A 15620-nucleotide genomic window follows, 5' to 3' on the forward strand; every position below is an offset into this window, starting at 1 on the left:
ATGGACATATATACACTACCAAACGTAAGGTAGATAGCTAGTGGGAAGCAGCCGCATAGCACAGGGAGATCAGCTCGGTGATTTGTGACCACCTAGAGGGGTGGGATAGGGAAGGTGGGAGGGAGACTCAAGAGGGAGGAGATATGGGGATATATGTATATGTATAGCTGATTCACTTGTTATAAAGCAGAAACTAACACACCATTGTAGAGCAATTATACTCCAGTAAAGATGTTAAAAAAAAAAAAAAAGAATGTCTGCTTTTAAGACTATAGCCATGCTAGGCGCCCCCAAAAGGAAAACAAAATAATAGCTCATTTAAGAGTCAAGCCCAACTAATGATGCCATTGTTGGCTGGTTGGCATCTGCTTTCTTCTTTCTGGTGTTTTATGTCTCATGACTTGGAGTTGTTATAGCCAAACACAATTTACAGGAAGAAAGGAGTAGAATACATCCATTTAATAATTTAATATTATCTCTACTGCTTGGGCCAGAGATAGATAATTCCTTTGAGGTCCACTAACCTCACCTCTCATTTTAAAGATACGAAGGTGAATAAAATAGTACCATTCTTACGATAGGCAGAATGTCGGCCCCCAAAGATGCCCATGCTCTCATCTTTTAGAATCTATGAATACTTTAGGTTACATGGCAAAGGCGAATGAAGGTGGCAGATGGAATTTAGGTTACTAATCAGCTGAACTTAAAATAAAGGCCTCATCTTGGATTACCTGGATAGTTCAAATGTAATCGCAAGGGTCATTAAAAGTAGAAGAGAGAGGAAGAAGAGAGAGGTGAAGAAATGGCAGCATGAGAGGACTTGGTCCAATGTTGCTGGATTTGAAGATGGAGGAAAGGGCCCCAAGCCAAAGCTTCTAGGAGCTGGAAAAGGCAAGAAAACAAAATCTCCCTCAGAGCGTCCAACGTTAAATAACTCCACCAACACCTTGATTTTAGTGCGGTGAGACCCATTTGGGGGCTTCTGACCTCCAGAACTGTGAGATAATAGATTTACATCATCTTAAACTATTAAATTGATGGCAATTTGCTATAGCAGCAGAAGGAAACTAATATCATTCTAAACCAAATACCCTTACGGCTTTAGCTTAGAGTTTTAATTGGTAATTATTTACTTAGCATCTTCTATGGAACACGCACTATGCCAGACACTGGATATATAACAAGAAATAAGACAGCCATAGGTTCTCTCCTCTTAGGTCTTATAGACTGGAGAAAGAGTCAGAAAGTTAAATCACATGTATATGTATAACTGAATCACTTTGCTGTACACCTGAAACCAGCACAACATTGTAAATCAATTGTACTCCAGTATAAAATAAAAATTAAATTAAAAAAAGAAATTTAAATCAGCTTGAACATTGACATAGGGGAAGTGCTATCCAGAGAAGGGCAGTGTGCTATGGATGACCTAGCAGGGGGTGTGACCCTAGGAGGGGTCGGGAAAGCCTTCTGTAGAAGCGACTGTTTCAAGTTGAAAACTGAAGGGTGAGCAGAGGCAACTGACCCTGGGGATGTAAGTGGAATTGGGAGTTGAGGTGGGGCACAATAGATTAAACAGAAGTAAGAGCGTGTTCCAGAATAAAAAAGAAGGCCTTGGTGAAGCCAAGAGAAGGTTCTGCCTGACTGGCATAAAGGCTTAAGAGACAGCATGGTGGGAGAGGGGGCTGCTGACGTCAGCAGGGGCAAAGGGACAATGCTATACGTGCCACAGACTGTGAATCCCGAGCCTTCAGAAACAGAATTTGGGTGATATAATTTAATGCTATTAGTAAGACGGCTACTCTTGTGTATATTTAATTTTATGTATATTGTAATTTTCTATATAAGTTTAATGTATATTATAATTTTATATGTATCATAATTTTATGTATAATACTTAGATGGTCGTGCAAAATTGCAAAGAACTCAAAGAAAGCTAATGTGGCTGGAGATAAGCAAGAGAAGGAGAGCAGCATTTGAGGGGCAGGGTCTGGTAAGGTTGGGAAACAATTCAGGCGTGTTTATTAAGTCGTGTGGACAGGTTAGCTCAAGAATAAGATATCCATGATTGATCTGAAGATTCACAAAGGTGGATCACAAATTCACGAATGAATGAGAATGAGGGCATAACATCACCATTTCAACACCAACATCCATTCATTGAAATACGTTCTTAAAACGAGTCTAAACACCAGGTTGCAGAGAAAAAGGGGAAGTGAATGTACATAAACCCCTGTGGTATTTCGTTCAGTTGTTCATTTAGTTAAAGTAGTACTAAGATTAAGTCTTCACATCTCCTGGAAAGGGAAGTTTAATGGAAGAATGTTGATTCCCATTATGCCATGCCCGTTTTCTGAAATTACAAGAAGCTTCTTAAATCCCCCATTTAAGTCCACTGCCCCATCCTTTGACTTTAACCAGAGCACAATTTTTGATACCCTTAAGGGGAAAGAAGGTGATAGAAGAAGGAAAGCTGGTATTTTATCATGTCAGTGAATTTACTGTGTACGTAATCCTATTACATTCTCTCAGCAACTTTAGAGGAGTTGAATAATACTGAAGGTTATCAAGCTAGAAACGGCAAAACTGAGATGTGAGCCCCGCTTGGTCTCATATTAAAACCCAAGTTTATTCTACATTACCATGTTCATTTTCAGGTTCTCTATTCAGCAGCAGAAGAGAGTGAGAATCAGCTTTCTTGCTGCATCTCCAATGTCTAGGGATATGTCCAGAAGAGCCTAGAAAAGGGAAGAAGAATGCTGAACTCCTGAATAAATTCAACTTCTATTTATTGAGCTTCTGTTAAGTGCCAAGATTCATGTTGTGGATTTCATGATGAAAAAGACATGATGAAAAAGACAGGGCCCAAACCTTCAGACAGCTAGACAACAAAATTTTGTATTTAATACCGTTCAATGTGATCATTGCTTTTATGGAATAAGTATCAGTCAGAGAAGGCTTCCAAGAATAATAATCTAGGTGTACATGGGCAAAAGAAGAGAAGTTTCGACCAAGGAAGTTCATACTGTGTATAGACGCTTGAGATGATCAATTTAGGATTCAGAAAACTTTGGGGACTGAGGATCTAATGTAGAGCATGGTAATTATAGTAACCATGGGAGGTGATGAATTAAGTGTTAATTAATTTGTGGTAATGATGTATCAAATTGTCACATTGTACACTTTAAATACATACAATTTTATTTGTCAGTTTAATCTCAATAAACCTGAAGGGAAAAAAAAAACATTTTGGAGAGAGCAGGAATGGAAACATCCCATCACCTCCAATGCCATTTGTATGTCTGTAATTATTCCCATCAACTATGCTTTGTATATGAGTAAAATCCCATACACCTGGGAAGAACCAAGTTAAGTATGATTTCACCTCTAGGGCTGGTGCCTCATGAAAGCACTAGAGCCCAGCCATCCTTCAGAAGATAATTTCCAACAACCAGCAGTGAATAATTCATTAATAATGAAGAACTTGGCTTAAATAACATTATAAAATGTCAAATTCAGAAACAAGAAATTTTTTCTGGCATTTATTTATCCAACAACTAGTTATTAAGTGCTTCATCTGTGTCAGGCACTGTTCTGGGTTCTGCTAAAAGTGCGATGAATAAGTTAGATATGGTCCCTCCCCTTAGACAACTCACAAAATAAAATAATTAGATAATGGAAAAGATACACTTTACCAGAAAAAAATACAGACTTTTCTCCTAGATAGGTATAAAGGTTGTATGGGTCCTTATCTGGTTTGGAATGGGTGATTCTGGAAATCAATAATGATAGAAATCATCTTTGTGTTGGGGTGATGTGAATTTTTTTTCCCCTTCAGATCTACTCTTCACCCTTTTCAACTGCCCTATTTGCTGTGTGAAGTTGACCCATATGGACCCCATTGAAGGGGAATATATTTAGGCTTCTCCTTGGCTAAGTCAACGGGAAGCCCCCGTGACAATGCAGGGATGGGAACTCTCATGATACCTTGACCTTCAATGTAAGGCTACTGCTCCTCTCAAGGTGAACTTCTCCACGTGACTCCCCTTGAGGTCCAATATCTTCTCTCTCCATTATTGCTCAGAGGTGGTAACAACTCAGCTGCTATTCACCACCTGCAGATTATTGCATGATTCCATGGGTTTCCCCTCTATCCACTTGCATCATTGTAAATAGTCTCTTTGTAAATGACTCATCCTTAAATTATTTCAATTTGAGTGTGTCTTCTGTTCCCCTATGGGACCCTGACTAACACCTTTGCTGTACCCAAGTTTCTATCCTTTATTTACTTATTCTGCTTACATCGATTGACACCACACCTTCAACCTGGTGTAGAGGACAACACTCAGATAGCGACAATAGAATACCTGCCTAAAATAAGCACTTGCACATACTCTTAGTAGGACCTTAATTTATATATATGTCAAAATTTTAAATGCACTTATCCTCTGACCCAGAAATACCATGTAAGGAATTTATCCTGTTCATTACAGTGTTATTTGTAGTAACAAGATACAGAAATCACTGTTGTATACATTATGGTATATCCAAACAACAGGATGATGTGCAGATGTTAAAAAGAATACAATAGATCTGTATGCAATAATATTGAAAAGTCTCCAAGATATGTTAAGTGAGAAATCAAAGTACTCAATAGTATTTTATATACCTATTTGGGTAAAATATACAACATAGTGGGTCTGCTATATGACTGGGTCTACACATAAAATTCGTTTTTGTTTTCATATTTTTTGGACATATTAAAAAAAAGAGATTTTGAAAGGGATATGACGAGAGACTAGGGAAGGGAGATTGTTACTTCACATTCTTTAAGCTTTCTGTGTCTGTTTTACTTTTTTTAAAAAAAATAACATGTGCTTAAATTAATTTTTTTAAATAACATAAAAATAGAAATAGAGATGTAATTTCAAGCCCCTGTTTTGCTTAGCTTAATAGAGGAGTTCTGAAATAACAGTCAGAGGAAATAACTCCCTAAAACAAATTTGCAAGAAACAATATCAGTACATTAAACAATATCACTTGTGAAACCTGAAGGGGGGGCATTTTACTCCACTTATATCACATGAAAATCTACTGAGACTGACTTCAAAGGCTGAACCACACGTCCTTGACAGCCACCAGGGGCCTGTTAACATAACCTCTGCCTGTTTCCTCTTATTATTTTTGCAGTGCAATTATAACTGAAAGTTCCCAAACCTTGTAATTGTCAACTAACTTTTGGAAAATGCAAATGGTTGACCAAGGATTTAATGGGAAGGCCCCTCCCACCCTCTCTGAACTTCGTGGTGGTCTTTGGGTACAAAATGACCTAGCTGCAGCAATTCTCAAAGATGAACCAAAGACGAAAATAGTTGTCTTTTCAGAAAGGGTTTCTCTGTGGACATCAAAGATCGCAGAGAAGAAATCTGTATAATATTATTTCCTTTTCCCGGAATTTACTGGCATCTATCCAAGGTTTTTCACTGAAAATTAACATCCTCCTGTATACAGATAGGTTTGATATCTGAGCTCAACTGGCTCAGCCCATTTTTGTGCAAACGATATTAATATTCTGTCCATGCCTCAGGCACTCTTTTTAATCCAGCACAGTTTCATATCTCTTCTTCCTATTTCTGCTTTTCACAAATAAACACAACCAACCATAGATATCGGATATTCCCGAAAGTACCAAATAATAGCTAACGCACATACAAAGCATTCTGAGCTTAAATTTCCTTTTAGAAGAATTCAGATCATAAGCATTGTCATTTCTGATAGAAACTTCCATGCACACAAGCGTATTGCATTAAATATTTTCCATTCTTCTTGCTTATTGACACAGCATCTATTGTGATTGTTACTCATATGCTATAAAGAGGCTAAAGAGGCAAAAAGGTGGAAGAAAACATTTCGTAGGTGGTCTTGCTCAATGAACAGGGAATACTATGTTATTTGTATTACTTCTGCTAACTCAAAGTATTAGTCTTTGCTATTTTTGAATGATGTGATTAGTTCTCATCTATTGAACTACAGGTAGGCACTGGACTAAGCATATTACATGTATTATTGCATTTCAACTGCATGATAAACTTTGAAATAAAGATTCGATTCCTACTTTACAGATGAGAAATGGAAGTTCAGGAATAGTATCTGGGCTCCACACAGCTAATAAATGGCAGAGCCGGTGTTTGTCTTCAACGTACATGTCTTTTCTTCTAAAGCCCAAGAGTGGGACTAACATCACAGAGCTTTAAATGACCAAAGTGGCCACTCTTTTATCTCTAAAGAGAGTGAATTATCCCAAAGCCCCAATAACTTCCCTGCAGCCAAAATGAACCAGCAGGTAATATCCCAATGTAAAAAACCAAAGTTAGACATTTCTGAGATTTTTACCCCCTGATATTTTTCTGTCCCCATCTGCAGCCTGAAAAGACCCTTCTGTGGGTTTTCCTGGAAATATTCAGACTCTCCAAATCTCGACTTAGAAGGGCTTCTAGTCTACCATATTTGGGCAGCAGAACTACAAGGTGAAAGATGACAAAATTCAAGAGAACACATCACAAAAAGTCCCTTTCTGAATTGTTTTAAAACACAGACAATGGCCAAGAAGACCTTTGTTTATTAAAGAACAAGGTTTTCCTTTTCCAGAGAAACCGCTCTTATTACTTTCTCTATTAAGAAAAGGGCAATACTTAGGCTGAGTACAAAACCATAGCCATGGGCTTCCCTGGTGGCGCAGTGGTTGAGAGTCCGCCTGCCGATGCAGGGGACGCGGGTTCGTGGCCCGGTCCGGGAAGATCTCACATGCTGCGGAGCGGCTAGACCCGTGCGCCATGGCCGCTGAGCCTGCGCGTCCGGAGCCTGTGCTCCGCGGCAGGACGGGCCACAACAGTGAGAGGCCCGCGTATTGCAAAAAAAACCAAAAACAAACAAACCGAAAACTTCATAGCCATGAGGATCTTGGAGAAGAGCTTTAAAAAATGCATGAACTAAACCAAGAGCCACACTGACTGGACAATGGCATGCCTTCCTTTTGGTGATGTGCCTGTCCTCTCAGTAGATTGTGTGGTTCAGTCACCATATCCCTTTGAGCTCAGAGTCACTATCAGAGTGAATACTCCGCTATACAGTCAAAACCACACAATGCAAAGGTTGAAGGGGCTACAGAGCCTTCAAAAATTTCAACTTTTCCAATTCCTCCCTACCCTAGCAACCCATCGCTCAACGCATATTCTACAGACGAAGGGTGACATGATGGTTGCCTTGCCAATAGATAGCTAAACTAGGACTCTAAACCGAATTTCTGAATTTCCAACCCTCTGCTCATTCCACAACATGGGAGGACTTCACTTTGAACCCTGGTTAACTGCTTAACAGTGGGCGACCAAAGTCTCTAAGTCTCAAATTTCCCCATCTGTAAAATGGGAAGATTAATGGTACTTGGTTAATGCTGTGCTTCATACACAGTAAGTGCCAAGTTAATATGTTATCACCATCATCATCATCATCATTATTAATACAGTGCTTTCCAAATCAAAGTCTTATTCCCTAAGATGTCATATATATGGGCTTTAAAAATTACATTTAGGGCTTCCTTGGCGGCGCAGTGGTTGAGAATCTGCCTGCCTATGCAGGGGACACAGGTTCGAGCCGTGGTCTGGGAAGATCCCATGTGCCGCAGAGCAACTGGGCCCGTGAGCCACAATTACTGAGCCTGTGCGTCTGGAGCCTGTGCTCCGCAACAAGAGAGGCCGCGATAGTGAGAGGTCCGTGCACCGCGATGAAGAGTGGCCCCCGCTTGCCACAACTAGAGAAAGCCCTTGCACAGAAACGAAGACCCAACACAGCCATAAATAAATAGATAAATAAATTTAAAAATTGCATTTACCCTCTATGAATGCTCAATTGTCATTGTAAGTTGAATTAAGGTCAAGTGTAGCATAATATATACATAATACGTAATTCTTCCTCCTATTTACCCTTCTTCTGGATTAACTTCTAACATGATCAAGAGAAAGAACTCTGAATAACCAGGATAAGTGTTTTCAGTAAGACACAGGGGAATGGGGAGGCCCTCTGTATGGTCTGGCCCTTCATATAATTTACCATCTCCTTCAACTACATGTTCCATGACAGTCATCAGCGTCACTATTCACCAACTGATATGCTTATGTCAGAAATACAGTGACCTTTTTCAACTACTTTTCTACTTTTTCATCCAACGCTTCAAGCTAATCAGTGACTTCAAGCTAATCCTCTAAGTTTTATCACTGTAATCTGTGTGTAATCTACCCCTTCTCTCCATTTTCATCATAATGACATAAATGTTGACTCTCATCATTTATGACTTTAATTATGCAAGAATCTCTGATTACTTCCCCCTCCCCATTTTCCACACTGCCGCCAGAGGTAACATCTAAAGCAAAAAAATAAGATTGTTTTTCCGTTTTGTCAATCAAAATCATTCAGGGGCCCCAACTGTCCACAGAATAAGGCCTAAATTCCTCGACAAGACATATAAGACAAAAAGCCCTCTTCAGCCTCAATTCCCAACAATTTCCACATCAAATTGTATGTCCAGAACCTGTTGAAATACTTGTAGTTTCCCAAACACACCAAGATTTCTGGCCTTAATTCTTTCTTCTGATTAAAATGCTCTTCTCATTACACTATCTTGTTTGATGATTAACTTTTATGTATCCTTCAAAACTCAGCTCAGGTTATACCTCACTGAAAGCAGCCTCCTCTGTATCTAACAGCGCCCTGTTCTCACTTCCCAGGTCTCATTCCTGTGAATTTTATATGCCTCTATTACTGTACTGTTTTGGAATTTTTTACTTGTCTCTTTCCTCCACTAATTGGAACTTTCCTGGCTAGAGGGTAAGTGTTTTCTTATTGGTACCCTCATGTCTATCCTAATACCTGGCAGGGAGTGAGTACTCAAATGATTTGTTTTCATGAATGAGAACCATCTAGACTCGTAACTGATAATCAGTTATTGCCACGTGCTATTTCATTTGGTCCACATATTTCAGAGATGGAATGTTGGAGGAAGCTCCATGTACCCTTGGTTGTGGAGTGGATTCTCACAACCATGAAACAGGGTGTGCACAACCACAACTCCAGAAACCTTTAATCTGGTCTGGATATGATGTAACACTGGCACCACCCTACGTCTTTCCTTCCAAAGAATACACTGGACCTTTAAATATGGTTTCCATCTGGGGTGATTAGAACCCAACATGATGTGATGCTCTCTCACAATTTCCATCCCTCCATCCCAGAGTCATCAGTGGAATTTTGAAATCTTCATAGAAAATACAGGATGAATAATTATAAATACTTTTTCACACAATAACTCCAAATTGTAGGTGAAGGGTAGGGTAGTCGTTATCTTTGATATGAAATATGGTTAGTTCCACAGGCATGCATTCACATGTTCAGAGCTTTATGGTAATTTGTTGATGGAAAGCACTACAGTTTCTGAAAAATTTTCAAAACAACAATATGATAATAAGTACTGTTTATGTGCCAAGACTTACTCTAAGCTCATTACACGTACTGACTTATTTGATTCTCCCAACAACCACAATGAGGTAACTACCATTATTCCCTCTCTCTTAGTGATAGAAATTGAGGCTCAGAGATTTGTCTTTGTTCATCTTTTAATTGCTTGTACCTAGTGTGGTTAACATTCAGATAATTTTTGAATGAATGAGTGAATAAATAAATACCACACTACCATTAGTTAGCCATTGTGATTTTTATTCCTGTCAGCGGAAGGAAAATAATGTTTCTCTACCTGAGATGACACGACCACATATGAATTAACGTTTGAAGTATCTTTCACTTTCTCAAAAAGAAGATTATGAAGCATTCTCATTTTAAAATAGAGATAACAGCTCCTTAAGTTTCTGTGTCATACACTTGACATTTCACTTTTTCCAAAAGTCTGTCCTTTACACTACTGTGCAATTTCAGTATGATATATGGAGCTATGCAAGAGATTGATGACTTCAAAGTAATTAGCACAATATTGTAAATCAACTATACTTCAATAAAAAAAAAGAGTAAATTAGCTGTTGCTGGAAAATTAGTTACATATAAGGGAGTGGCAATAGATGATGTGGTTGTCCATATGCTAAGAAACTTGTACTCTGCCTTACTGGAAATGGGATTTTAAGCAGGAAAATGATGGTTGGGTTTGAATTTGTATAAAAGATCGTTAGCTATCTATAAAGGATTATTTGGGAAGAAGAAAGATTGGAGGCAAACACATTAGTCTCGACAACAGCAACTAAGGATCTGACCCAGAGAAGTAGCAAGGTTGGGGCTGGAGAAGAGGTCACGAGTAAGAAAGATATTTAAAACAAAGAATCAATAGAATGCATGGATTGAATGTGGGCATGCTTACGGTTTGGCAATCTATTGAATTTAGCCCTGTAGCACAAGGTTATTTCTGCAGCTGTCTTGAGTGGCTATGGAATTAAGATAATAACTGATTTTACCAGGCACTTACTATGTGTCAGATATCATTTTAAGCCATCACAACAAACCCATGTGGTAGGTACTATCATTATTCCCATTCCATGGCTATAGAAAGTGAGGCACAGAGAATTTAAATAATTCCCCCAAGGATATAGAGCTATGGTAATGCAAACTATGAAGCTCTGCCCAGACTCCCTTTAGGATCAGGACATATGCCTCTAATGGCTGGCAGTGTTGCTACCTGACTGTCCTCAGCTCCTAGTCCCAGTAAGGGAAGGCAGCCACATTGCCCAAAGTCATGATACCCTTCCTAGTGGCAGCCTGCAACCAATGATTGACAGATACAGGGTTACAAAGGCCCTCCCCAGCTTCACTTAACTCTGAAAGCCCATTCCAGCTTCACACAAGTTTGGCTTTGATGAGAATCCACATAGCTCTACTTCTTTTTTTGCCCAATCCTGCTTCCCTCCTTAATCCCCACAGTGTTGATCTCAAGAGCACTCCTTAATTAACATCCTACACACCTATCTTCATCTCAGAGTCTGCTCTCTGAGGAATCCCTTCTGAACAGCCACCAAATGAAAGGGCTAGCATTTGAACTCAGATAGATTGGTTATAATAGCCATGGTTTTAAACACTTTTCTATATAGCTCTGCAAAGTCAAAGACCCTAGGGCAATGCCCAGGACTGCAAAAATGATTCTCAACTCATCATGACTTCTACTTTTTGTATTAGTTCATAATGCAGAACAGTCATTCAATAAAATTATACTTGAAAAGAAGATAATTGAGAAGATGTTGAACCAGGTACTGTCAAAATCAAGGGAGGAGAAGGTTTCGAGAAACAGGAACTAGTCAACTACACCAAGTACTGAAGGAAGATTAAATGGGATAAGGACTAATAAACGTCCAATGGCTCTGGCAATGGGATGGTTTGAGCAATCCAAGTGAGTTCTGTTAACGTGACATAATGTAAGCATAAATTATACTGCTGTGTTACAGACAGAATGGGATGATGAGAGAATGAGATGATGAGAGAATGTAAAGATGAGGAGTGATCGTAAACTGTGATGTCAAGGAACTTGGCTTTCAAAGGAGCCAGGATAGGGTCTTGGTGCTTTCTAACATTGCTCATGTGTTAAGGTTGAGTTGGGTCTATGTCTGCTGCATAAGCACAAGAAGCCTGGAGTAATACGGTTTGTCATAAATTTTAAGCAAACATCTGAGCTTCTGTGAACACTCATTTGCACCACATCTTCTCCTTTCTCAAGAACTGGAGGTTCCCAGAAGTGAATCCTCAAACCCCACACTGTGATGTGGTCAAGCCGAGTGCTTAGTCACTTTGTGCTTGGTGTCCGTACTGTCGATTTTTTGGAAGCCCAAGTTTCCCCTAACATCTTGCCCCGCCATTACACTATGAAGCACACCAGGAACTGTTTCAGGTAAGAAGTTCCTGACCCAAGGCCACAGGGGTGGGTGGCCCAGGGGAATTAACCACAGAAAGTATTTCCCACAAACCCACAGAGCACAGAACCCATGTTTGAAATGCTGGTGTTTGTGCTTGTTTATTCTCAGCAGAGTGCAGTACCAAGCATTATGTAAGAGAGGCAAGAGCAGCTAAAACGTTAAAAAATAATCTCTGTGGTAAATTTGAAAACAAATGTTGGACTGGAATATTTCAGATTTTCCACTCAGTGGATTGAATTGCTAGATATTTCAGTATCACTTTCTTTCCATTTAGCTTTGGAAAGCAAAGATAAAATGCATGACCTCACAGTCAATTTCCACATTCTGGAAGGAATAGACACTGTAGATTTGAGCTGGAGACCGAGCTCTGAAGTACGGTGCTATGCAGATGCAAATACGTGCTACCTCAATTGTATGAATATCTTATAGAAAGTGGGGTCTTTTTGTTAGTTATAATAATCCATGTAAACTCCCAGTTCACTGTAACTCACTGTAACTGGGTTGAGAGATGACATGTCAATGGTCTTGCCCAGACCTCTTGTAGCTTAAAAAAGACTAGTGTGAGAACTTGATAAATTATAAAACCTCCCTCAGGTTCCCTTTTGAACCATTTTAACAAGTATAACTTTTATTCTATAAAACTTGGAAGCAAGAAATTTCACATTATTCTCTTTCAGTAAATCAGATGGCCTGTTCTGACCTTCCATGTTTCTGAAAAAAGAAAATGTAACCAAGCTTAAATATGACACTTCCTCCTCAGTGTAATACAAGAACAGTAGAGGTTTCATGCCATCTAGGTATTCAATGAAGGTCACTCTGCCCACTACCCTTAAAAGGCACCTCATTATAGATGTGTCTGTGTGAACATTTGTGTATGCGTGTGTGTATGTGTGTCCACGTGTGTTTTGTGTGTTGGGGGGAGGAGGCAATTCTACCTGAAGGGCTGAGCCTTAAGAGTCAGCGCCCAGCATCCCAAGACCATCCATGTGGCCATTCCCATTTGAGGTCACACACATAATCGAGGCCCTACAAGGGGTCCTACTATTAAAGGCCACGAGTAAAATGTCATCTCCCCCAATCTCTGGGAAAGCTCTAAAAATATTAAAAAAGGTTTTTTTCCTGGGCTTCCCTGGTGGCACAGTGGTTGAGAGTCCACCTGCCGATGCAGGGGACGCGGGTTCATGCCCCTGTCCAGGAACATCCCATGTGCCGCTGAGCGGCTAGGCCCGTGAGCCATGGCCGCTGAGCCTGCGTGTATGTTTTTTCCTAATTTGTTCCACTTCCACCTTTCCCAATTCTTGAAGCCTTTCTTCATAAAAAGTGAGACCAAAGGTCCCAAAGAATATTCTAGGAATGGGTAAGAAATAAATGCTAGGTAACCATCAACTTTGTCTTTTGTCAAAAGCTACTTGTCCCCTACCCAACCAGAGGCATGGAAACACAAAGTTTAAAACACTTTCTTGAAATGGAAGCCTGAAAAAGTCAGAGTTTTTTCTCACAACAAAACAAATTTAAAATCTAAACTGTGCTGTATACTCTTCACCTCCCAGCCCTTATCACATTAGCATGTTTCTGACAAACAAGACCTCCCAGAAGGAATATGTGTCCGTGTGCTCTGGACAAAAGCAGCTGGAGTACAGGACTGTCACAGCCTCTCTTAAAACAAAAACAGCAACAAAAAATCCTGCTTCTGCCTCTTACAAAGCTATTTCTCTGATTTCAAGTGAGGGTTCGTAATTGCAGCTTTCATAGATTGTCTTTACATCCAATAAATTGACTGAAAGATAAATACAGAATGGGGTGCTTCTTTTGCTGAAAGATGTAATGATTGAGATATACATTCTAACAGAAACAACATCATTGTTCTGTTTCACTAAATGTTATCCATTCTTTCAACATCACTAAAATTTAAAACCAGAATATTTTCCAATTTTCATAGAAATCACAAAGGGAGAACTAAGCTGAATACTTAACGTGTTTAGAAACTGGGAATTTTAAACCATTCTCTGGAACATAAGTAATCTCAGTTTTAGTTCTGTTCATTAAATTCTATTGCACCATTTCTCCTTCCACAACTCAGTCACTTTTATCCCACATTTAAAAAGTACTCTCTACCAAGCTCTCTGCTTCTCTCTGAAGTTTCCTTTAAAAATACCAACCTCAAAAATATCTGGTCAGAAATATCATCCAATTATTCATTCTACAAATGGGATACATAAATGAAACAAATAAATATAGATCCTTGCATTCTTGGAATTTATATTGGGGGAAATGGATGGAAGACAGGCAATAAATAATAAACAGAGTAAGTAAGTAAAATACATGGCATACTACATGGTGATTAGTGCTACAGAAAAAACACAGCGGAGTCAGCAATATTGGGAAGAGAGAAGTGGCTTGTGGTTTTAAATAGGGTAGTTGGGTGAGCTTTATTCAGACAGCAATATTTAGGGAAAGGTTTGAAGCAGGTGCACGTACAACCAGGTGGGTGTCTGAGGGACGAGCACGGATGACGGTAGCTGCCGCTAATGGATCAGGTGTCCAATGCAAAGGTCCTCAAGCAGGAGGTGCCTGTTGAATAGGAGGAAGATCCAGGAATCCAGAGTGAGCAAGGGGAGACTAATAAGGGGCAATGCCAGAAAGACAGAAGGAGGGTCTCCTGGCATTTTCAGGATTTTGGCATTTACTCAGTGAGATGTAAGTCGCTGGAGGATTTTTTAACAGAAGAACGTCACGACCCTTCTTACATTTTAGAAAGATTACTTTGACTGCTGAGTTGAGAACAGTCTGGGGAGGACTGGTTAGAAGGCTACTGCAAAGATCCAGGCAATAGGTGACTGTAGTTCATACAAGGGTGGAAGAAGAGGAGGTGGTAAGAAGTTCTCACTTTGTCACTTTCTAGATCTTTTTTTTCTAATAAATCTATTTATTTATTTATTTATTTTTGGCTGTGTTGGGTCTTCGCTGCTGCGCGGGTTTTCTCTAGTTGTGGCGAGCAGGGGCTACTCATCGTTGCGGTGCGCGGGCTTCACAGTGCAGTGGCTTCTCTTGTTGCGGAGCACGGGCTCTAGGTGCACAGGCTTCAGTAATTGTGGCTCGAGGGCTCTAGATCGCAGGCTCAGTAGTTGTGGCGCACTGGCTTAGTTGCTCCACAGCATGTGGGATCTTCCCAGACCAGGGCTCAAACCCGTGTCCCTTGCATTGGCAGGCGGACTGTTAACCACTGCGCCACCAGGGAAGTCCCTAGATCTATTTTGAAAGAAGAGCCTAAAGGATTTCCTTAGAGATCAGATGTGGGAATGTGAAAAAAATGGGCTGCTTTTCCCAATGTCATTACGCTGCATGAATGATGAACTCTTCTTCTACCTCTTCCCCACCTCAAGCAAATTTCTTCTGCTTAGTGCTGAAATCGTTTTTATATAACGCTAACATTTCACCTAGATTTTTATATCTTTGCTATTTTATCCAGCACAGACTTAGATGGGAAATAAAAGGTTTAAGGGGCACAAATGCTTGACTGTGGGAGGGCCCTGCCTGTCTGAAAGGGGATGCTGATAGTTTCTTTGTTTTTCATTTGCTCTCCTTAAAAAAAACTGGCCAGTGCTTAAATTGTCACAGAACAAACAGAACAATTTATGAGGCCGATCTAATTTACTTTTGACAATT

The 15620-nt window shown here is 39.8% G+C and overlaps 1 protein-coding gene across 4 annotated transcripts in view; it reads right to left on the reverse strand.

The window, feature by feature from the left end:
- The window catches only part of COLEC10 (collectin subfamily member 10), a 171039-nt gene that overhangs the window by 62422 nt on the left and 92997 nt on the right, over nucleotides 1–15620 (reverse strand). For all 4 annotated transcript variants that reach the window (XM_067711426.1, XM_067711425.1, XM_067711424.1 and 1 more), the window contains one exon: nucleotides 2643–2738. Coding sequence is in view for 2 of the 4 variants with exons in the window: in XM_067711424.1 (XP_067567525.1) it covers nucleotides 2643–2738 (96 nt within the window). In the remaining 2 variants the exon portion in view is untranslated. The remainder of the gene's footprint in view (nucleotides 1–2642; nucleotides 2739–15620) is intronic.

This window comes from Pseudorca crassidens, chromosome 17 (assembly GCF_039906515.1).
Source record: "Pseudorca crassidens isolate mPseCra1 chromosome 17, mPseCra1.hap1, whole genome shotgun sequence".
Classification (NCBI taxonomy): domain Eukaryota; kingdom Metazoa; phylum Chordata; class Mammalia; order Artiodactyla; family Delphinidae; genus Pseudorca; species Pseudorca crassidens.